This window comes from Balearica regulorum, chromosome 3, assembly GCF_011004875.1.
Source record: "Balearica regulorum gibbericeps isolate bBalReg1 chromosome 3, bBalReg1.pri, whole genome shotgun sequence".
Taxonomy (NCBI): domain Eukaryota; kingdom Metazoa; phylum Chordata; class Aves; order Gruiformes; family Gruidae; genus Balearica; species Balearica regulorum.
In genome coordinates this window covers 78,847,231-78,871,203 of record NC_046186.1, presented here as the reverse complement: position 1 = coordinate 78,871,203, position 23,973 = coordinate 78,847,231, and the positions used below count along the sequence as shown (strand labels likewise).

Here is a 23,973-nt window from a genome sequence, read left to right as displayed (position 1 = left end):
CCATTACCCCTTGTCCTGTCACTACACTCCCTGATAAACAGTCCCTCATCATCTTTCCTGTAGGCCCCTTCAGGTACTGGTAAGCCGCAATTAGATCTCCCTGAAGCCGCCTTTTCTCCAGGCTGAACAACCCCAACTCTCTCAGCCCGTCCTCATAGGAGAGGTGCTCCAGCCCTCTGATCAGCTTCGTGGCCCTCCTCTGGACTCACTCCAACAGCTCAATGTCTCTCCTGTACTGGGGCCCCCAGAGCTGGACGCAGTACTCCAGGTGGGGTCGCACATGAGCAGAGTAGAGGGGCAGGATCACCTCCCTCGACCTGCTGGTCACACCTCTTTTGATGCAGCCCAGGACACGGTTGGCTTTCTGGGCTGTGAGCGCATGTTGCCGGCTCACGTTGAACTTTTCATCCACCAGCATCCCCAAGTCCTTCTCCTCAGGGCTGCTTTCAATCCATTCCTCGCCCAGCCTATAGTCGTGCTTGGGATTGTGCCAACCCATGTGCAGGCCCTTGCACTTGGCCTTGTTGAACTTCATGCGATTCACACGGGCCCACCTCTCCAGCCTGTCAAGGTCCCTCTGGATGGCATCCCTTCCCTCCAGCGTGTCGACCACACCACGCAGCTTGGTGTCATCGGCAAACTTGCAGAGGGTGCACTCGATCCCACTGTCCACGTCACTGACAAAGATGTTAAACAGCGCCGGTGCCAGTACCGACCCCTGAGGAACACCACTCATCACTGACCTCCGCTTGGACATTGAGCCATTGACCACAACTCTTTGAGTGCGACCATCCAGCCAATTCCTTTATCCACCAAGTGGTCCATCCATCGAATCCATGTCTCTCCAATTTAGAGACAAGGATGTTGTGTGGGACAGTGCCAAATGCCTTGCACAAGTCCAGGTAGATGATGTCAGTAGCTCTTCCCTTGTCCACCAACGCTGTAACCCCATCATAGAAGGCCACCAAATTTGCCAGGCATGATTTGCCCTCTGTGAAGCCATTCTGGCTGCCACCAACCACCTCTCTACTCTCCGTGTGCCTGAGCACAGTCTCCAGGAGGGAGTGCAATCATTGCCTAAGCTCTTGCACTTATCTCTCATCCTTGCAAGAAACCAATTTTTGCATTATTTGTTTCTGACCACTGTAGTGAAGATCTCAAATCATTCTTAGTTGGAGCCGTAACAATACTTTACATGTGTGACTAACTCTTATATAATAAAGTTTTAATATGTATTTCAATTTCTCAATCAGAAGAGGTTTCACTTGCAGCTCCAGGAGGTCTCTGCTCTGCACAGTCCACTGAAACATTAACTATGTTTTAAAATGCAGGAACTGGGCTAACAGCTTCTACAGAATCCTAGCCAAGCCCAGTCACATCTTCAGTATGCTACACAGTAAAGCTTGCCACTCACATATAAGATACAGCCCATATTATTTATGCCTATTATAAATTTGCTAAGAATCCCACTTGAGAGGTACTGTTCAGATTCATAAATACACCTAAAACAGCTGTCGTTTACAATGATGTACTGAGTTTACTCAGTTGTAGCACTGAAATTTGCTGCTGTGAAGTAGTACTTCAGATCACCTAAAGACTTGTGGAGAACTTATTTGTATTTTATAGTAACCCAAGATACCCCAGAGCCAAGTGCGGAACTGTTGAACAGCTCACAGATACACATCACCACCAGAAATAAAATGCTGCAGAAGTTAGTCAAGTCAGCTTTTGTTAATGGACTCCTGCATGTTACCTTTTAGATCTTTTGTCTCTTGGATCCCGATAAACTTCGTGGGCCCCAACAGCTGCTCCTGATCCAGTGTATGAATTTATTCCTTATGCAAAAGAAAAAGTAAGTTGAAGGACTGCAGTTACAACACAAAAGTTTTATATTTTTTTTTTCCAAAAAGGTGCAGTGCTTTTTTCAAGAAATAATCTCAGACTAGAATCAGAAATAAATTTAGAGGGTCATCTGACCTGCAGAACATTTAAAACCAGTACTACTAAATTCTACCTCCCCTCAAAACAGCTCTAAATTTTATTCCTAATTTTAAGTCAGAACACATCTTGTTTAGCTGATCTAGCACATATCAATCAAATCATGGTCTTTACCTTATTATGGCTTACTGTAAGACAGACATTAAAAGTTGTTCAAGGAGACTGACGGAAAGAGCAACACACTGCATTATCCTGTAACAAGCTCCACAGGAAATAAGTTAGCTGCAGCTGCTCTCTTTATCACGCTAAAAGTAAGCTAGTATCCATCTTTGCAATTCAGTAGAGTCAGAATTTTTGTCTCTGTTTAGTCTGATTCAGTAAACTGTATCACTCAAAATGCCCTCTTCCCCCCCGCCCTTAAATTTAAATTTTAAGCACGTATCTTGCAGCACTGCACCTTTAGTTTAAGTTGATACAACACACAGGTTTTACACATTATATTAATTCTTTCTAAAGGCCACAAGACAAAACCTTTTCTTTCCAATCAAAAAGTTTAATGATTTAATCTCTATTTCAGACCATATTCTCTTAATAACTGTCAGGAAGAGAGTAAAAATAAGTGTCAGCACAATACTCAGATTTGTCTTCAGACAGTTCTGGTCTCAATATTGTATGTGTTATGTCTTGTGAACCTTCTTCGATACAGAAGGAAATGTTTGCTTCTTCCACTGGTATACGTAACTTCTCACAAATATTCAATAAAGAGACACAGGAGGCTGGAACACACAGGTAAATTTAGCTAGCGTGTTGTAGGCTACATTTTTTCCACCAAACATTCGTAGCAGACCAAATCATACAAGGTATGCCAGGCACAGGAATATTTTTTTTTTTTTCCTTTCAGACATGAGCCTTACACGCATACAATACTACCACCTTCTCTACTTTGAGAAGTCTGGATCCACAAGCTGTGGTTCACACTTCCACCTGCGTTAGGACACCAGTTTTGGTTTGGGTGCTGGCTTTTTTCTTGGTTAGTCAACAGACCCAGTGGTCTTAAGAGACCCAGTGGAAGAAGTACGAGAGCAAAATTTGCAGAAGCGTGGTTTACTAGAGTTAACATTCAGAACAGAAGAGAGCTGTAAAGGACAGGAATGTAACAGAGTCAGCAAGATGGGAGATGGTAAACTGCACAGTGAATTCTGCATTTTGTGCAAACGGCTTTGTACGTTACGCAGGCAGTCTTCAGAGAAGCTTGAGCAATCAGGTGAAGTTAACCTGTTCTCATGGCTATTTTAAAAATTATGAAATAAGAGTATTCAGAATTAGTTGTATGGTTTATGAATTAGGTTATTAAAGGCGAAGCATCATACTACAATATTCCTTAATGGTTACCAAAACCCTAAGCAAATCTTTGTAGGATGTCCTTCTGATTGTTTTCCAGGAAAAACAAACACGCACACACAAAAAATATCACTGAACATTTCACTTTCCTGAGATTAATTTTTCCATTACAATTCACAGAAAGCAGGGCTGGGAAATGCAGTTACATATGAAATGGCATTCCGGGTTGCGGATGATGGGAGGCAGAAGAGTGGTGGTGACAACTAGTGACTGATGGTTCTAGAGTTACTTAATTCACCGCATGTACAGCCTTCAAAGTGCCAAATAAGGAAGGGAAGCAAGGGCCTTTGAAATCCTACATGTTGTGATGGAAGGCACATTTTACACTCTATTATAGTCAGTTTCAAATAAGAATTTGTAGGAAAAAAAGTCCTTTGAAAGACTACAGAGTACAAATGTTTCATGTCAGAAGCCTGCCATTTCAGAATATTCCTAAGAACAAGCTGACAACGTAGACAGTCACAGCGCTTAAAGAGAATCTTTTCTGCATATCTCCTGTCTGTTTTAAATCTTAACTCAATTCTGTGTGATACAAGGTGCTCAAAAGCTAGAGTCCTGATACAAAACCGCGATTTGGGATCACTGGTTATGGGTTTATCAGTGGGCTCACGTGCACTGTAGGCAGGCAGCATAGAATTATTTGCATTGTAATGGCAGCTCATAGCACGTGGTGTACAGTGTGTCTACTTGTACTCCAGTCTAAGGACAACCCACTGAAGAGCTAAAACCTTCCCTCACCTTCCTTTAAGGTTTGGAACCTATGACAGAGCCAGACAAGAGTGACAGACAGGCTTGCACGATCCATAGGGACTACTACATCACCAGATCCCCCAGGAGACACCAGGGTAAACAAACAGGTTGCGGTTTTTGTTTGTTTTCCTCTCTCTCCTTTAAAGAAGTATCAGTGTGAATACTTTTTATGCAACTTGGATGCTGTACTGACCCTAAACAGTGAAACTGCCGAACACCAACTGTATCAGTTGGACAGTAAAGTGACCTAAACTACTGCCCCTTTAGCAGTATTAAAACTACGCAATGCTGCGCAGAGCTTCTCTTCGGCACTGGAAGCCGTTCAACTGTTGCAGAAGGTAATTTGCGCTGCAAAGGAAAGGATGCCTTGCTGGAAAACAATGACTTGAGCCTTAATTGAAAAGGATGCAGAGAGGAAGCTCAGAGTATCGTGGCCTCACACATATCCTAAATCAGATTCATACACTAATACTGCTGGTAGATAGAATCTATCCCGAGGCTCATGTGCTCCATCAGACCAGGGCACACCACACCTCTGATTAAAGAAAGTGATTTTCATAATTTGTTAGGTGGCCAAGAAGGTGATCAGGGATATACCATGTTGTATGCTTCCACATTTCTCATTGAGACGAATCCAATAAACAAGTTAACAATTTCACAAGAAGCTAGCATAAACATTTTCCCTTGCTGTCTATCTCAGGTGACCTGCTATCCTTTGAATTTTTGAAGGATGATTTGATCAGCTGGAGTTGGTTGTCAGACATTTGTTGACTTCCAGCACAAGTAAAAAGAATGAACCAGGGGAATGTCATGGCCACAATTCCCTTCAGAAGAATACGGAAGACAAATGTAGGAGAAGCACTGGCAAATGATGAAATTTAATTTTCATCTCTCCTTGCAAGAAAATGGCACTGTACAAATCAGAAATACAGGAATGGTGCCTTATACATTAAACTAACTGTATGTCCTATATGTCTCTTGGTGCTTGTATATTTAAGAACTGCGTCGACCAAGGTCATTTTTAAAGCCATTTGCACACACTAGTCAGAGAGAACCCTGGTACCAATAATGAAAGCAGAAGATAAGCTCTGTCCATGAACCCATTAGAAAAGTTTTCCTGTGTTCAAGAAAGGTGCGCTTCCAGATGCCCTGAGTAACCAGCGGTCAGTCATACAAAACAAATCACTGAAAGATACAGGATGAAAGCCAAAACCAACAGTACTTTGAATTGGTTGAGTAAGTTAAAATCATTTCCGATTCATTGTGTGAAAGAGGGAATTTTTGCTTTTGAAGAGTTTGGGTAAGGAACAAGGAAATTTGAGAGATCAGAACAATTAAAAATTGGAGGATTCATATTAATATCAGGATTTAAGTTAGATCACCATAGTGAAAATAGTGATTAAGTGTGGGGGGGGAAATCACAAAGGAAGAGATTAAATCTACAGCACCAGAGTTGAAAACACAAGGATAGTTCTGTAGAGATGATTTCACGGTGTCTACCTTTAGGGCTGCTGGCATGGAGGAAACTCGGTTTGTTTGGTGGGGGCAGGGGCTGGCTTTTTTTGGCAGTAGTACTGTTGGCATTGACTGGAGATGACTGGAATGAGTTGGAAAGAAAGAGGCCATCTGAAACTGGGCGAGGCTGGCGGGAGGGCTGCTGTGGCTTAAGGGTGGCAGGAGGAAAGTCACCATAAGATTTTCTTGTGCTGGAGTACTTATCCTGACCTGCTAGATTGGAATCCTCCTCATCATCATCATCATCATTGTATGCAACAAACTTGGCAGTATAAATCGTGTCAGGGGAGAGGACCTGTGTTTTGAGGTAAGAGGTGTTTCGCTGAGGTGGGGGAGGAGGAGCATTAGATGAAGGGGTTGGGGATGGGAGTTCATATTCCCGTGGAAGCGGAGGTCTGTACAGACCAGGCTCGTCAGGTTCCAGTAATCTTCGTTCTGCTTCATCGTGCTGCCTGCGCCTTTCGGCCTCTAAGCGACTGTAATACTCCTCTTCCTGTCGCCTCTGTAAGTCCATGGAAAACAGAAACACAGTGGTCAGAAAGACAGACATTTCAATCCAAGACAGAGTTAAGTTTTCCATCACTAAGCTACAAACATCTTTTTTTGTCTCCTTTTCTGGCAATAAGCAGGGCATCTATATGGGCTCATACAAAGGATATTTACTACTACAAAAAAAAAAAAACCCACAACACAGCAGTTGTCCTGTAACACAGTGTTGCGTTTTTTTTCCAGATTTGCCTCTGGTAACTAAGGCAGCTGCCTGCGCGAACTAAGGGCAATTCCAGCATTTATTACTCAAAATGTAACTACAGTTAATAAGGGGTAGATTTACTAAAGCTGTAAAGAATCTGTGGGAGAGGGAAATAACTAAAATTAACTACCATCTTAAAAAAGGAACTTTGTAATTTTGCTGCATGCTTATACAATGTAAATTAATCAACAGAGCCTTGCAATAGATGACTTGTAACAAAGCTTCTAGTATAAATACCAGGAAAACTACTTGCACATAGAAATCAAATTACAAAGAACTTTTCTAAAACAGACATCAAATAACTGTTTTTTAAAAACAGTTCTAAAAAATTAAACCCCCCTATGCTAATGATAATGAGGTTACTGACCATTTTAAAGGCCATGAAATATCTTCTATGTATTTTTCCATTTTAAAAGATTTTTACTGTTTTAAACTAAACAGCATTTAATTCTGCTCAGCTCTTGTCTAAGCCACATTGTAAATTAATACAAGGGTCTATTCAGTAGTTTGTTTGATAATGAATTAAAACATGTATTTGGAAACCATATGCTACAGAACCTCTTTTGTCTAAGCAAAGTATAACTTCTGCTGGGAATACATGGCATTTTGAACAACCATCCTTTCTGGTTTTAATCCATGTGTTTAAAAAAAATCCACCTTATCTGCTCACCACCGTGAGCCAGATATTAAAAAAAAGGAAATAATTCTGATCATCTAGAGCAAAAACATGAAAACTCATCTCCTTGTACTACCCTCTAAAACCCCTGTAGTGGTCAGACAGTACTGAGTTCTGGCAGATGTACAAGTGTCTCAGTCAAGATCTGTCAGTGAAAACCCTTTCAACTGTGAGATCTAAATGTCATTTGGCTGCGTCACTGTTAGAAATTAAGAAAGCCTTGGTTGGTTTTTTGGGGGTTTTTTTTAAGCTTCCTATGGTCTATTTTTAAATCCTTTCCTCAGTCCAGATACACCATCCTCACTTCTCACTATCACCACCTTCAGCTTAGGTTTCTTCTACTCATCAACCCATACTGCTTATGGAAAACAGTCTAACAAAGCTTGAAAACAATCTAACAAAACAAATTAACAAAGTGAACGTGTATATGGGTTTGGTGTTTTTTGGGGGTTTTTTTTGTTTGTTTTTTTGTTTTTTTAAATATTTGCTCAACCTTCCAAGATGAAATTTCGCTCAACATTAACAGCTCACCCTCTTTCTTCATTCTGAAGTCAGTGTTATTAACAGGCAAGTCTTCAATCTGAACAATAGTACTGTCCTTTCTCTAGGAAGAAGAGGGTCTTAAACATGCTAAGAGTCAAATGGGGTGCTTTGTCTTCCAGCTGTGAACAATAAAGCTTCTCAAATTCAAGTATAATGTTCTGAAGGAATCCAGGAGCCTGAATTTCTAGAATCTGATTGCAAAGCAACTCATCTGCTGAAATTATTTACTTCCTTTCTAGAAACCAATTCCTTTTCCTCCCACAGCCCAAACATAAGAGACAACAGGGAGTACTTATCTCCACTCTACTGTATTTCATATTTCTCTATCTGTGTAAAACACTTACTGCAAAAATTTGTAAGTGCCAACACTGAGACACAGAAAAACCCTACACCAGTAACTCAGCCATTACACTAAAGAAGGTAGGCAAGTCAAGGAAACCAGGAGGTAATAGCTTTCTGCCGTAACTTTCAGAAAAGGTTCTGAAGACAAGCCCTTGCCACTGCTAACAACCTTCAGCCCGTAACCCTACGGCACTATGTCTGCAATACCAGTCAACTCCAGCCACCACAAATGGGATACTTGTTTAAGTACTTTTTGTTTTATATTGGATAAGCTGAAGCCGTGGACCATGACCGTTAGCACTAGGGCTAGTGTGTCAACCCCTGCTGACCCAACGCAGAGCTGCTACTGGCCAGGCTAAAGAGGAGAGGCCCATGAGAACCCCTGCAGCACTAGGAAGATCACAACCTTTTCTTCAGCCTCTCTTCTGGTCCGCTCCTCCTCTTGCTGTCGGCGCTCTTCCTCCTGCCTGGCCCTGTCCTCCGCTTCCCGTTTGCGCATTTCTTCCAACTGTTGCTGCCGTCTGCGTTCTTCATCCTGTAACTAACAGGCACACAGCTTTAATTTTTTCATCACTCAGTAAGATGGGTCAAAAAAAAGTAACCTGAGTATTTGCAAATAAAAATAACTCATTCAGTGGAAAATGCTATACTGCAAATAAAACAATATAATTTCCAGCTGTAAACAGTATGCTTTGTTACACTGGTCTCCCTGAAATCCCAAAAAAAGAAAAAAAAAAAAGAGATGCAAAGAACTACATACATAAAAGCACAAAACACACAGGGAGACATTTTTAGCAGTCATATACGAACCCCTAGCAGAAGACTGAGGTGACTCACGTTCCAGACAGCTTCAGTAACCATACTCTCATAGGTACAGTAAAGTGAAATTAAATACTTGGAACCAACAGTCCAGAGCTCCAGCAGCCAATTGGTTTTTCAGTTTGGATTAGTATTTAAGCACCGGAAAATCATGACTCATTAGTCAAAGGGTCAATCCATTTAAAGTAACAGGCTCATTCAGCAAGTCTGCAAATAGTCTCAGGAGATAAATAAAACCTCCCACTGTATCTGCAGCAGATGTGTTTTGGAAAAAGCAAAGAGTGAGGCAAAGAAATCTTTGACTACTGAGATTAAACAGCTCACATGAACAACTGATGTCCAGACATCACTATTTTATATATGTTTATGATAAACACTGCACAGATAAGGAAACTGAGCAACAATCCAAACTTTGCATGACTCTCTAAAGCTGGCAGTAAGCAAGCCGTTGACAGACAGGAATAGTCACTGGCATAGTAATATTCACAAGTAGAAATTAACTGGACTACACTCTGTGTTACTTCTTAGTGCAGCGCTAAGAGATATCTGTCCCCACCCAAGACCTTTTGTACTGATTGGTGTATCTTGCTACAAGCTGCATGTAACACAGATACTTCTCTACTCCTGCATTTGTTTCTACAATCCAGTTTCATTTACAGAGAAAGGCCCTTAAGACACAAAGCAATAATGATATAATAAGAGAAATTTAGTTTCAATAGTCTTTGTGAGGACAATCTTCATGTAGGTATCTCTCCCCCTCAATTAATTAACAGGCAATGTACTTTAAAGCAGATTAAGTTTTCTCATCAATTTTCCAATCAATTCTAAACATGATTTTTTTTCTTTGAACTAATTTTCTGATAATTATTTGCCCCATTGTTCATGGAGTATTTCTGTTATGGGTCATCTTATGACCTTGTACAACAGGTAATTTTGAAAACATTTGCCTTTGTCACTTCTCCATCTTGAAGCAGCTATACCGACTAATTGAAATGAAAACACCTCTAATTTGCAGTGTTAAAACCCACCATTTTTGAGCACGAAGGCTAAAGAACTAAACTAATTAACTTCATTTAGGCAGGAATTTGGCATACGTATACTAGAGGATGCTACCTCCAAGTAAATTCCCCTTATTTAGGGCTAAAACTTTTGTAATTCCTAACTGAAAATGACATAAAATAGAGATCAAGCTCATTACATACAGTAGAGTAGGGAATAAAGTAGTTAACCAACTCCCTGCTTCCTGCTCGGATTAAGACCTCTTCTTCTCTTGGTTATTAAAAAGACATTATTTTAGCAAAGGAGATAATATTGCTGTCAAAAGAAAAGACAGCTAGTAATTCAAAAGAGTTTATAGAAGAGAAGCAACTTCCTCTCAAAAAATCCAACAAACCCACAAAAACCCCCAAAACTGCAGAGTGAAAAATGACATGAAAACTCCTTGACTTTGTCCCAACTGCATTTAGAGAAAATCTCTGAACACAGCAGTTACTGATCCCAGGTTACGGCACAGATGCCTTTTCGCTTAGTAGCAAACATTCCTATTCAAATGCACTTAAACAAGAACGTATTTCAAACTAAAAGGGAAGTTCTCTTTTCTTGTGATCATAACTTAAAGAAGGGAAAACTGGGCAGGGTGCTGTTGTCAACAGCTGAACCATAGTAATTGCAAAGACAACTGTATCCAGGTCAGAGGCTATTCTAAACATAATTCCTAGTAAAAAGGACAAAAATGATATGTAAGGCACAAGCGGGAATAGAGCAACTATCAGAGTGTGACATTTTGTTTCTTTACTATTCGTGACAAATTTCCGCTTTGCAGCGTTCCCAGGCGAAGGCAGGGAGCAGTGGGACGGCGAGGCACCCATGGCGCTTGCAGGCAACAGTGCCCAGCTCAAATCGAACCCCCTAATTTTCAAGACGCTAAGGAAAGCTAGCTTCACCTCCCGTTTCTAGTAAGAGGGCTACAAGATTCCCAGGTTGAATATTGGGATAGAGAAGTACTGAATCCAAACTAGTTTTTCTCTAGTTTAAAAGCCATGTTTTCATGTGATTTACTGTACTTCCACGGTTTCTCCAAAGCAGCACGTTTATACCGTAACAGGTAGAAACAACTGAGCTGCGCAGCCAGAGTGACAGAGAAGTGCATCCTCCCAGCTGTAACTGAGCGAAGCAGCTTAGCACAAAGGACTAATTCTTTCCCCTGCATTGTCCCAGTTCTACTGGCAAGTGCCAATGGTTTGCTCACCCACCCAACTCTGTCCCCTATTGCCAACGCAACGCTCGCAGCACTATTCCTACCTAAGAGAGGGCGTAAAAGGCCATCTTTCTTCTGAGCTATCGCTCCTCGTAATGCACCAGCCCATCGGTGCCTTATCAGAAATGCTAAGATGGTCACGGGACTGGCAGGCACCCAGGCAGTCTCAGATTCCAGACAAAATTCATTTGTCCAAGCACTGCTTGGAATGCTTTAAGAGAAGTTCCAGAAGAACTTTAAATTTGTAACTATTCATTTATGACAACTAAAGCTTGGGTCAATTCTTTTAGTGGCCCAGGGAATTTAAAAAGACAAACCCTAGCCAAGTTGAAAATTCATGCATTCACTATTCATCACCTTTTACCAGCCTTTTAATCAGCAGAATAGTTATCACCAATGCTCATGTCAGACATACAGAACAAAGCATGGAGCATTCCAAAGTGTATTTTTTTCCCCCTTTAGAAACTACAAAGTAAATCCTTGGGTACATGAAGTAGTATAGGATAGATGCAACTATACCCAGGAAGTCATGTGAACAGTATGAAAATGATGGAAATTAGGAAAAAGAGGTATTTGCTGGGTATAGCGTTCAACATCATCTATTTCAGAATTAGCGTGCTTTCTTTTTTTAAAGCTAAATTTATGAACATAATAAATCTTTAACTGATTCAGGGCACAGATCCATCTAGCGCAGTATTGTGTCTCTGACCAGGGCAAGAAGAACTGCACATGAGCCTGCCCATTTCTTCTGGTATCTCCCCAGTATTCAGAGTGTCAGCTGGGACAGCCTTGTGTAATCCGCTGAGTAGCTGTTTACAGGCATCAAGTCTATGAATTTGTCTAATCCATTTTTAAAGCTGATGATACTGTCTCTGCCTTTACAACCTCCTGTCGCAGAAAGATCCAGAAGTTTACAGCCTGCTTGGCAAAGCACTTTATCCCATCACAGCTCTGGGGACCAAGGCTTAAGCACAACAATATAGGAGTAGTAGTAAGAAAAAAACATTGATAGATACTAAGTCTGAAAAATCCACGACTCCTGGCTTGCCCGTTAATTCAGAAAGCCGACACGCTTCACCTGTTTCCCTGGTGTCAACTGCTTAACACTGATATACCACACAGATACAAAACCAAACACCTTAGACAGACTTGCTAAATTATCTGAAGTATGCATTTTAAAAGATGATTTTAAAAAAATCAAGTAGCGCTGAATATTCAAATTTATATTTTCAACAGTTATGTTTACAGGTTTTTTCCATCAGCGCAAATTAATTATACTAACAGAACTTGCAAGCATTGCCCTTCATGCAAATTGATATACTAATTATACAGAAATACACTTTGAAGTGGATGTATTTCCTCTCTAGAAGACTACAGAACTCTTTTTCCATGTACCCATTTCCAATGAGAGCAATAAAATACAGAATTAGCTGGAGTCATAGCAATTACTGCTCCTGTTTGAAAGCCTGTCATGTTTTAGATGGGAGAGAATGGTATTAACCAATTGAAACTGAAATTATATGGTAACTTAATAATTGCATGTTTATGTGACCTACTTGTAAATATTAGTTCAGAAGTAATTTCTGAGTTTACAATCCATTTTTACTTTAAGGAGAAAATTGTAACACCTGTAAATAACCACGTTTCAGCATGTCCTGAAACAGTATGCTGTATTATTAGGCTCTCAGGACAACTTCACTTCGGATTGGAAAGGAATGGTGGTGTTGCTAGAGCTCTTCTAAAACCTGAAGGGGTGGGGAAGGGAGGAAATCTTGCCTCACAACCTGTTCAAAGTTATTAGTACGGTTTTATAAAGATGATTGCACAAAACATCAAATACACAGTTTTATATTAGAGCACTGCTACAACACACAAATCAAGGCTACAAGCAGAACATCACATCTAAAAAGAAGGAAACATAGGGAAAGGAGTCACCACATCTGGAAACATTCAAATGCATGCTTACAGTTAACTTACTGCTTCTTGTATCACAACGATTTTGGAACACCCAAAGATGCCAAATCATCATCCAAAGCACATAGAGTGGTAATTAATAATATCAGGAATTGAAATGGGAAAGAGATATTGAAGAGAAAGAAACAAACATACCAAATCTAGAACAGAGATTGCTGGCACAGCAGTCTGCTGCAGGTAGTAAGAAAGGGGAAAAAAAGAAAGATGCACAGTGAAAATAAAGATAGGTTAGACTTGTGCTATTTCAAAAGCATTTTCTTTTATTTGTTAAGTCAGCTGCTTTAGAATGAGGAACTGAATTGACATAATTCTGAAATACAGAAATGAAAACAATCAAATAATCTGAAATTTTTATCAGTATCAGTTTGACTTACTCAAAACCTCAGTATTTCTCCAGAGATGCTACTTATTGCATCTCTAGTAGCAGAGACAGTGAAATGTAACCAAAATGCAAACATTACTTCAGTTCAAGACAACTGTTATTTTTTAGTTTCGAAATGTTCCAAAATGCTGGAAGAACTTTATGCACAAATATTATCTTAAATCCAGCACTTACAGAGAAGACTGACATAATATTATGCAATACAACTGGCTGGTTTTTTGCCTTGCTACAGTAAAGTTTTAAAGACACCGTTTGTTAAAACAGCAGTTTTACATGGATTTTTTAATGCCTATAAGTAACTGCCTACGTGCTACAAATACATGTTAGTGATGCTGGGCTTTAACATAACCTGTTTGCCAAAGATACATTTAGCTTTTCCTTTCTTCAGTTTCCAAGTTTGAGGTATCTATTGTTTTACAGAGTAATAAAGTTAGCCACAAGAAAAAAGGAAAGCAATGCAGACTGCAGTAAATATGAAAAGAATAAGTTTAGGAAACCAAGCTGCCAAAACAATCCTGAACGCAAATACTACTCAAGCCAATAGCTATTTCTGAATGTTAAAATAAGCACATGCAAACATTTCTCAAGAATTAAATTTGCTTATCACAGAATTAAGTCGACTTTTCAACAGACAAGACACTCAGAGCTAGTTTTTAAGCCTGTCAAAGCATAGCTATTGGTATGTAGCTTTGGTATCTGTGCTATTATTCAGAAAAGAAATTTTCCTATAGAAATTATTTCCCAGTAACAATAGATTTAACAGATTCTGAGACACAACAGCCACCAGCAGTGATAAAAAACCTTCATCATCCTATTCAGTTGTATTATCTTATTAGATATATTATGAGCTTTCACAATGCTGAAGCTAAAGTAAGCAAACCTTGTTGGATACCATGCAAAATCCAGGTATGTATGAGCTGGAGCCCTGTCAGGGTGTATCCAAATGCACATAGCTCAGCCTAGCACTTCCTCACCAAAGGGCTGGGGTCACCACTGAGGTGGTGGTTAAGCTAGAGGCAGCAGCTGCCTTAGCCCCAGCCTCTGCTTGGAGAAGACCAGCAAAATGGGACCTCAGTTCAGCTCACTGTTCCCTGGAAAGAGCATGCACTCAGGGTCTGCCTTTAGGTCCAAGACTGTGAATAAGAACACTTAGAGGAAAATATATTGGGGGGGGGGGGGGGAGAAGGAAAAAAATAAACCCCAAACAACCAACCCCACACTATTTTTTTTTCCCCAATTCTCCTACAGACTTTCATCATTCCAAATGGTTTTGCTTACCTTCCTGCAAGTAAATTCCTGCCACTTTTAACCTTCTAATTTTACTCCAGCTACATGGCAAAATCCCTTTATCCACAGGGAATTTCTTTCCCCACAACCAGAAAAGTAAATTCAACTGCCAGCTTGGATTCTGTAACAGGTAGCTATGATACTTTCATAACACATCACTTAACTGGTGAAGCCACTTTAAGTTAGCAATTTTTAAATTCAAGGTATTTAAGAAAGCTTCATCCTCCTTTACCCTACAAGAACATCAAAATACTCGGACAAAGCCAGAGAACCCACCAAGATATCTATTTACAGTGCTTTTGTCTAGAAAGGATTATCCCCTTTTACCCTTGCTCTTCTTTCTGCCTCCAGTCGCTGCATGATGAGCATAGTATCCACATCATCATCCTCCTCTTCATCATCATCTTCATCCTTTTGCTTTGATTCTTGGAGTCGCTTTTGGAACTGCCACTCAAGCATGAGTTTGCGGAGGCGGTCATTTTCTTCCGCTGTACGATCAGGCTTGTTCTGAAGCTCCTGAATCTCTTTACTCAGCATGTCCACAATGTGCATCTGCTGCTGCTTCTCCAGTTTCTCCTTGGCATCCCGTTTCCAGGGATCTGGAGAGAGGCTATCACTAGATGACAGTTCTTCCTTGCTGATAGTAATGTACTGCAGATCTCTCCGCTCAATAGTCCGAGGCTGCTGCTGGGGCTGCAACTCTCGAATGACTGTTTCTTGAGACCTCTGCAAAGTTGAAGGTTTTTCTGATTTCACTTGCTGAAGGGAAACAGGAGGAACCACAGGCTGAGTAGGAATTAGTGGCTGAGAACGCATTTGGCCCAGTTTTCTCTCCTGCTCACGACGTTTCCTTTCTCGTTCTTCTTCCAAACGTGCCTTTTCCTTTTCATACCACCTCTGATGCTCTTCTCTTTTTTTACGCTCAGCAGCAGCTACCTGGGAGGATGCTTGTGCTCCTATCTGATTTGGAGGAGGCGGGGGAGGCAGAGGCAATTCCATTTGTAGTTCATCAAATTCAGCTGCATAATGCACTGGAGGAGGTGGCGGTGGAGGAGGAAGATCTGTTCTGATGGGCTGGGAAATGGCCACTGGAGTCGGCTGGCTAGTAGCTGGAGTTTTCCAACGGCCAGGTCCACTTTTAGTTAAACAAGAACCAGGCGAGACTGGTTTGGATGAATTGTTCAGGTGTTCTTGGCTAGACGTGCTAGAATCCACAGACGAATTTATCCACTGATCGCTGTCTGACTTCCGATCGATGTACTCTACGTCCTTCCGTATAACAACTTCCAAACGATTCCTCTCAGGCTGGAAAACTTTATCTCTGAGTTCTTCCTGGGAACGAGCTACGCGCTGGAAAAAATTAAACAAGGCATGTATTTCATAGTCCATATATATTAAAGCATATTTGAAAATGGCTCACAGACTGCATTCTTATTACTGAAGGTAATTACTTTTACTGAATTTCAGCATTTCCATGCCCAGTAAGTTTCCCAAACCCAACAATTAAATATTCTTCTCAGTCCTTTAAACTCATTCGAGTGATGAAAGACATTGCAACCTCTGAAATGCCTGGAAACCTGGAATAGGAGGAAGGATGAACGCAAAATGGAGTTTAAGCTGAAAACGTCCTCAGCTCGCCCAATTTCTCAGGACTATTCCTGACAGCCCTCCCCCACATGTAAGCATGAGAGTCCTAGCAGCTTGGCAGAGCAGCTCGGGCATTCCAGCTCTGCCACTCAGGCTTCAACTGGCTTGACAGAACAGTTTTCCTGTTGGGAAGGCAAACAGAAAGGCTGCCAAGGGAGAGACAAGGGAGCCTCTACCCACTCTCCTCCACTAACAGGCGAGGTGACCCACAGGAAGCTCTCATGACTACAGTGCCATTCACGGGCATGGAGCCTGGACAGTCTGGTCTAAGTCCAACTGCTCTTGGGGCACAAGTGTATCGGTCTGCACTTTTGTTGCTTTTTTAGTGCATCAACCACCAAGTCGTTTTTGGTTGTTTTTTTGGTTTGTTTTTTTTTTTAATACAAGCTCAGGATCTCACTGCCCTGTACAACCTCCTGAAAAGGAATACTGGACCATAAATTAGGCTTATCAAATCTGTTAATGACTTTCTTGAAGCAAATATTTTCATAATTTGAATGCTATGAACTACTAAGCACTGAACGCATAATGTACCAATTATCATACTGAGAGAAGACTAACAAAGCAAACTCCTTTTCTTTTTCCTCCATCAATGACCTTAACCATGACCTCTAAAGAATGCCGCCTTTGAGATGAACAAGTATATTTTTTATGCTCTATTAGTCCAGCAGAGCTGAACACACAGCTATTTGTGCTAGATTTGCTGTAAAGATGCACCTAGCCAAACGGTTTGCTAATGCCTTCAGAACAGAAAACAGGCAAACACGCATTTCACATCAGTCAGTAGCTTACGGTGGGTTTGTTTTTTGTTGTTGGTTTTTTGTTTTTTTTTTTTTTTTTTAACAGGCCCAGTTCTCACTGTAAAGATTAGAAGGATTTATTTTTTTAAAAAAATTTTAAGTTTTTTTTAAAAAGTCTGTTTTCCTCTATTTTCAACTTAAAAGAACTATTGTATGGTGGGGAAAAATTGCATACACTTTCAATGCTTGTGAGGAGCTAAAGCTTCTAACTGTTTGCTTTATGAAAATGCTTTTCTGCACTGCATTCCGCCTTAAGACCACAGCTCAAATTTGGTATCTGACAACAACTTTAACAGACGGCGTTCATCTCACCAGTTCTAACCACCTCATCTAAGCTACTCACTTAAGCTTGTCTTAAACAGGGGAGAGATGTACGTCCAGGCAGCAACTCATCCCATTACGAGACGGGGATACTAGCCTCCCACCACTGACAAAGAGAGCCTAGATGTTAATTATGCAGCTAAGATTAGGTGAAATGAAATAATGAAATGTGAAGGAGTTGACCATGGAAATTCAGCAAAATATTTCCATAGCTATTTGCCACAGTCATTGAATTTGCAGCATTATCCTTCAAAACGACCATCTGACTTCGGGTATAACATCTATTTTTTTAACAGCTGAAATAATTAGGATTTGATATCTATAATACTTTTATTCAATTGCCTTTTTACTGAATTCACTTGCTTCTATATGTATAAGAAATAAATAATCAATCCTTACTTTCCTTCTATGACACGATCTCAAGATATTTTACATGACACTGTTTTTCCAAAAGTAAAACACACGGAGTCTGGGGTAAGGCTCTGCTTTTATAACAAATTAAGAAATTGCAAAAAAGTTTTCTCTATATATTTTTAAGTCTCTGGTGGATTAGAGAAGAAGATGATCCAGTGATTGGATTTAGTAGATCTAGATTTAATTTCCTGTATGGATTTGAGTAAAGTTCTTCTTTACAAAGAGCACAACAACATTATTTTTTGAATTTATAATGGTACAGTGGGGGTAAATTCATTTCAGGTCAAGAAGCATCTGCACTTTGACAACAGACACAACTTGGGAGGCGGGAGTGTTGTTTCTTTTGTTTTGTTTTTTAAACTGAGAGCAGGGAATATGTTTCAATGAAGACCTTGGATAGGTCTCAAAGTACTGTTTTATTTCATTTTTAATACTTCACTTTGTCACTTAAACAATGCATCCTGCAGGCAGAGATAATTTTCCACGTAAACCTTCTTGGAAGAGTGAAAGATTTAGTTTGCTTTTCAGAAAACCACAAAATGTTTTACAAGACAAACCCTACTACCATCTACACCCCATTACTTCTAACAGGGGGATAAAAACATGCCAGAGAACAGGTCTGTAGAACATGGCAACATAAATTTTAGGGAGGGGAAAAAAAGTAAGGTTTCTGAACCCAAGCCAATCTTGGCGAAAGTACAGTTGTTCCCCCCTGTGGTACAGTTTGTCCTCAACAGCTCAGAGATTATAGAGAGTTGACTGTTCTGCAAAAATGTCTCCAGCAGTCTGGGAGTGGAAAGTAAGCAGTTTCTTTCTATTTTTTTTCTTATATTGAAAGGAATTACTGCTCACCTGCATTGTAGTATTGATGGAATGATTACTTTCTGCCTGGATCTGTGGTTTTTCTTCATAATTTGGCCACTGACTCTGAGCCGGACCCATTCGATCCTGGGACTTTGAAGCTGGGAATGTGAAATATTCTCTAGTATAGGTCTGTGTTGGGATGGGATAAGCTTCAGGTCGTGGGGGCAGAGTCTGTTCCTGAAAAAGGTGGAAAAAACATAAGGTAGAATTTTATAGTCACACAGATCTGTAACATTTTCCAAATGTTTTCATTTGGCTCAAAAGAGCGTTATTTGTCTGAACAGGAGATAAAGAGGTTGTCTAGTATCAAATATAATTGTGGTTATGACTCATGTTTTTATGGTCTGAAAACAAGTACACAATATTGAACAAACCTAAGAGATCACAAGGACTTCATGAACAAAATTTAATAAAATCACTCAAAGCTGTCTCAATCTTTCATTAGCCGTAATAAGCAAAACCCCCACCCAGTCACTAGCACAAGCATTATGTTCAAATAGTTCAGACAGACACTGGTTTGACTCAAGCACACTGATGCTATTGATAGCTAAGGAAAGTTTAATAGCCAGCATTTAGCTTGCCACTTCTGACCTCTGTACAAAGATTTCCAGTAGAGACTGAGGTTATTTTGGTGGTAGTTCCAGATGCATAAGCATTCTTTCCCCCGGGGCTTGGAGGCTGATCTGTTGGAAAGTTAAAGGAAGCATTTACATGACTGTTAATAATAATTTACATAACTTCATAAAAGAATAGTATTCACAAAATAACTACGATTTTTCCTTTGAATAGCTCTAACAAGAGGCTTGCTCCACATGTTACTACTACATTGGCATTTTAAACTTAATCCATTTTTAAAAACAAATGTTCCCTTTTTGAATTCAACAGCCTCTAAAACTAGTGGAGGAGGCATCTACCCTCAAAAGAAGGATCATCTTACTTACTTGCTACATTGGGACTGGAGCGATGATCGGCTCTGTTCTTCATTAATCTATCATCCCCTGGCAGCTTCTTTGGTTCACTGTACTCGGTCCACGGCAGCTGAGGGCTCTCAGGTGACCCATTTTGAGTGGAGTTATTATACAGCTCAAAACCTTCACTCTTTGGTCGAGGTTTACCTGAGCCACGGCGGTCAGAAACTGTAACAGTTGGATATGTATTTTCCCCCTTCCACTTATATAAACTACTGTCTAGCGTATTACCTTTCAAACCAGAGCTACCTTGTATTTGTAATTAAAAATGAGCTCCCAGTAAAGCAAATGCTAGATTTTAAAATCTTGACTTCTTCAGATACACTGTCCCACTCTTGTATCAACTATACAGGATTCTTTGATTTGCATGCTTCCAAAGAGCTTTTGAAAAGGTACCACAATATTCGGAAAAGCCAAACGTGCTTTACTGAAAAGTCTCTTGCTGACTCTCAGAGGCGTATGGCATCTGGGATGGTGTTGTAAACTGTGATAATAAGGATTTATTCTTTTAACCCATTCATTTCTGTACTGTAGTACTACCCTGTATGTAGAAAAGATCTTCCTTTAAAAACTACTTCCTTTACAAAATTATTTTATATAAGACTTAAATAAGTCTTTTGTTAGTTCACTGAAGCAGGATGATGAAATATAACACTGGAGAAACATCCAAGAACAACTTATGATGAGACAGAAACATAAGAAGATACGTTTCAATATTTCTAGTTTAAAAAAAAGTAATAAAAAAATTCAGTGGCAAAATACGTTCCAGGGGCTTCTGCTTCTATTTATTTCTTAGTAATTATATTGCACTCTCTGGTTACAAGGAAGTCAGATTCCGAGAGGACGAGAGAAACTTTCATGAAAGGGATAAAAAAAGCCACTGAATTTCAATACCCTTTGTATTCATTATACTCCATTTGTTAAAATAAAAATAATTTCAAATCAGAACTGTGTTTAAATGCATCAATTTTCTAAAGGTGCATATGCAAAGCATTTATTAATGATTAGATTAGCATAATTTCAAACAATATTTAAAAACAGATGAACTTCTGATAAGAAAGGAAATGCTTCTTTTCTGTGCAATTATAGTTCTTCTCTGATTTAGTATTTTGGTAGTATTTGGCAAGCTACTGTGAATTACTATGTTTTCTGCATTCTAAGACTTATAAAGCTGTTAACAACATAAATAATATTAGCATTTTTACCTCTTTGCATCATGGGGGATGGCTGATTAAGCAGGGTTGCCAGACCATGGTAAATTGCTCCTTGTTTTGCTACTTCTAGTGTTACTACAGAACCTGTCCTAGTCATAAGTTCTGCTGCCCTGCAATAAAAGCCAAAGCAAATAAAACAAAATTAGGCAATGTATTATTTAGTTCTCCTTATTATCAGTTTGTATGTCATGATTTCTCATGTTTATTCTAATAATCATTTGTTTGACAAAACATTCTGATTAATACTTAAAATCACTTTGAAAAAAATTACAAGATGATGATTAAAAGATATGCTTATTAAACAGACACCTACAGGCAAGTACTATTTCCAATTTCTGCAGTTAAAGGTCAGAAACCAAAATATTTAAAATCATAGCTAAATAAAGTCTGCTCAAGACTAAAGCCCAAACATATAATACAATCTCTTCTATATAGATAAACCATATCACATACAGAAGAGTTGAACTACATACTACATAAGATAAACCATATCATACTACACGAACAGTTGAACTTATTACTAAGGTTATTCATAGGCAGTTATAAAAAGCCAAGACAAAGCCTAACATATTAAAAAAAAAAAAAGCTTCAGCCCTTTTCAGTACATTATTACTCTAGCATTTCCTCCATGTAAAGACACCCAAGGAAAGCATTCCGTACCTTTCCTGGGACAGGCCCACCAAACTTCGACCATCCACACTGAGCAACTGATCCCCTGCAGCCAGACGACCATCCTAAATACATATTCAGGAGAGAAGAAAATTCATACACCAGTGCTAACATGGTCTAAATTAAAACAATTATTCAGACATACTAGTAAACAAAGGATTTAAAAGCATTTCCAAAGGATCTTTCTACCTTTGAACTACTGATGTTTAAGAATATTACTAACCACATCTGCAGCACCTCCTTTCACAACAGACTTGACATATATTCCAAGTTTGTCTTGACCAGCACCCTACAGAGAAAGAGGCATTAATTTATTAGATTGGTATTTGATTTATTAAGCATTCCACAAGTGTTAATCAGAATTTTACATGGCTAGGTAAACCTCTAAGTTCTCGTTACTTTTATGTATTCCCAAACTGGAAAAAAACCATTTATACAGAGAAGAGTTACATTCATTTAAAGTCAAAAGAAAATTTTAATATTAGGCCTATCGAACCTGCAAGCATTGTTAGAAGCAAAGAATATTTGGTCTTAATGCAAGTTTGAATAAGAAAATAACATGAACTAAAACTTATACTTCAGAAGTTTGTTCTAATTCCCTTCTAATAAGGAATACTGATTTGCACATTTACATGCATGTTATTTTTTATACCTTTATGTATTATGTTCCAAAAGACTGCACTGTTTCTCTTGCTAATATCCAAATGAAACAAAGTAAATTGCAGATAACAAGAAAAAGGAATAGAAATGTTTTTTACATTTGTTAGGATTGTAAAGGAACAAACAGTGCCTCTAGTTTTACAATAAACAAGTAAAGTAGACATTATAATTCATAAGTCTTTAGAGTTGTCAGGACCAATATGTAAGTCTACTGCAAAATCATGCAATTTCATTCATAAAACACCTGCCTCAAAGTATGCTGCTAAATTTTGAAAGGACTGTTAACAGTGAACTTACTGAAAGACAACCAACAGAGTCGAGACAAGAGAACATAAGCATCTATTCAAGCCATGCTGTTGCGTCATCCACATGCTCCAATTTACAAGACACCACACAGATCAGTCTAAATGTTAGTATCACAAACCTTTACATTGTCACTTGTAATGCAAGACAATCACTTGTGATTTCATTATTTACTATAGCAAATGGTGCTGTTTTACTCTGCAAGTCACTTGGAAGAAGAGTGCTAAGTAAGTTTTCAACAGAGCACAGTTTTTAATGTAATGTTATTTTCTAAAGTAACCCCTCAAGTTGCTTAGATATTGAATATCCAACCTTCCTCCTCCTTTCCCCCCCAGCTTTTCCAAATCTTCTCTTTTGGCAGCAAAAGCATTCATTGCTCCCAGTGTTATAATAAAGTAAAATAAAAATCAAGGTGAAGATTATTCAAAAGCTAGTGTTACACATGATTTTCTAAGCAAGTGAAAGACCTATTTTTATTCATTAAACCTTGAGTTAATCCCAAATGTTTACTCAAAAGCCACAGAAAAGGAATTCCTTCGAGTCCCATGGTTCCAGATTAACATTCTACATGTCCAAATTTTTCATAATAATTGCTTAAGCCGTACTTGCAGGGAAAAAAAAGAGAAAAAATATGCAATAAATAACTGAAGTAAGGACACTTTCTTTGCCTGGAAAGAATATAAAGGCAATTACAAAAATTTAGTTACTTTTCTGTTTGGTTTTTAAAGGGCTCTAAAGAAACATCGAGGTAAGTGCAGAATACTTTGAACTTTATACCAGAAAAATCGGTTAAAGTTATGAGAAACACAAGACAGAAGACAGCTAGATAAATACAATGAAAAAATGAAATCATGCTTCACAAATCTCTTTTTTCCCCAAGCAAGCACATGGGGAGGGATGATCTGGTTGACAGAACACCTAGACTTCCAAGACAGATGCAGCAAGATCTCTTACCAGGAGTTCTTCAAGATTTTAAGGTGACATGGGATAAGAAGGAACTTGTCCTTGTATATTAACAACTGGCTCAACAGTTGATAGAAGTTGTTAGTTTACACCAGGAATTGAAATTTTCAGAGAAACCCTAAATGAATGTGCTGTACACCATGCTCATAAGCATTCCAGAAAAAGGGCAAACAATAATGCAACTAAATTTACCATTTAGAAAATTTATCAAGTAAGTCAAAACCTAGAGTTGGAGAAGAATCACGCGATGCTGAGCACTGGAGCAATAATGGGGGGAAAATGTATTTCCTGGTCCAAATGTGCAGTAATGCTCCAACCTTGCAAGGGACTGTTCCCCATCAGGGCACGGTTGGCACAACCAGTTACCATCTCCCCTTGTTGGGAATTGAAAATTAAGCTGATTGGGCTTCTCACAGAAGCCACCCCTGTAGCCCCCTCACTACCAAAACCTTACCATGCAAACAAAACCCCACACAATATGCTCCTTCCTCTGCCTCCAAACACTAAACATAGCT

General features: G+C 39.3%; 1 protein-coding gene across 29 annotated transcripts in view; it reads right to left on the bottom strand.

Moving 5' to 3' along the window:
- The window catches only part of AFDN (afadin, adherens junction formation factor), a 133,398-nt gene that overhangs the window by 2,876 nt on the left and 106,549 nt on the right, over positions 1-23,973 (bottom strand). For 8 of the 29 annotated variants that reach the window (XM_075748588.1, XM_075748590.1, XM_075748580.1 and 5 more), the window contains 11 exons: positions 21,756-21,821; positions 21,524-21,597; positions 20,855-20,973; positions 19,623-19,817; positions 19,273-19,364; positions 18,670-18,858; positions 14,963-15,985; positions 13,102-13,137; positions 8,323-8,457; positions 5,590-6,106; positions 1,754-1,835 (listed from right to left, as the gene is read on the bottom strand). In XM_075748588.1, coding sequence (XP_075604703.1) covers positions 1,754-1,835; positions 5,590-6,106; positions 8,323-8,457; positions 13,102-13,137; positions 14,963-15,985; positions 18,670-18,858; positions 19,273-19,364; positions 19,623-19,817; positions 20,855-20,973; positions 21,524-21,597; positions 21,756-21,821 — 2,528 coding nt within the window. Of the gene's footprint in view, positions 1-1,753; positions 1,836-5,589; positions 6,107-8,322; positions 8,458-13,101; positions 13,138-14,962; positions 15,986-18,669; positions 18,859-19,272; positions 19,365-19,622; positions 19,818-20,854; positions 20,974-21,523; positions 21,598-21,755; positions 21,822-23,973 lie in introns of those variants that run through there. The other 21 variants (XM_075748593.1, XM_075748594.1, XM_075748592.1 and 18 more) reach the window with 12 other exon arrangements.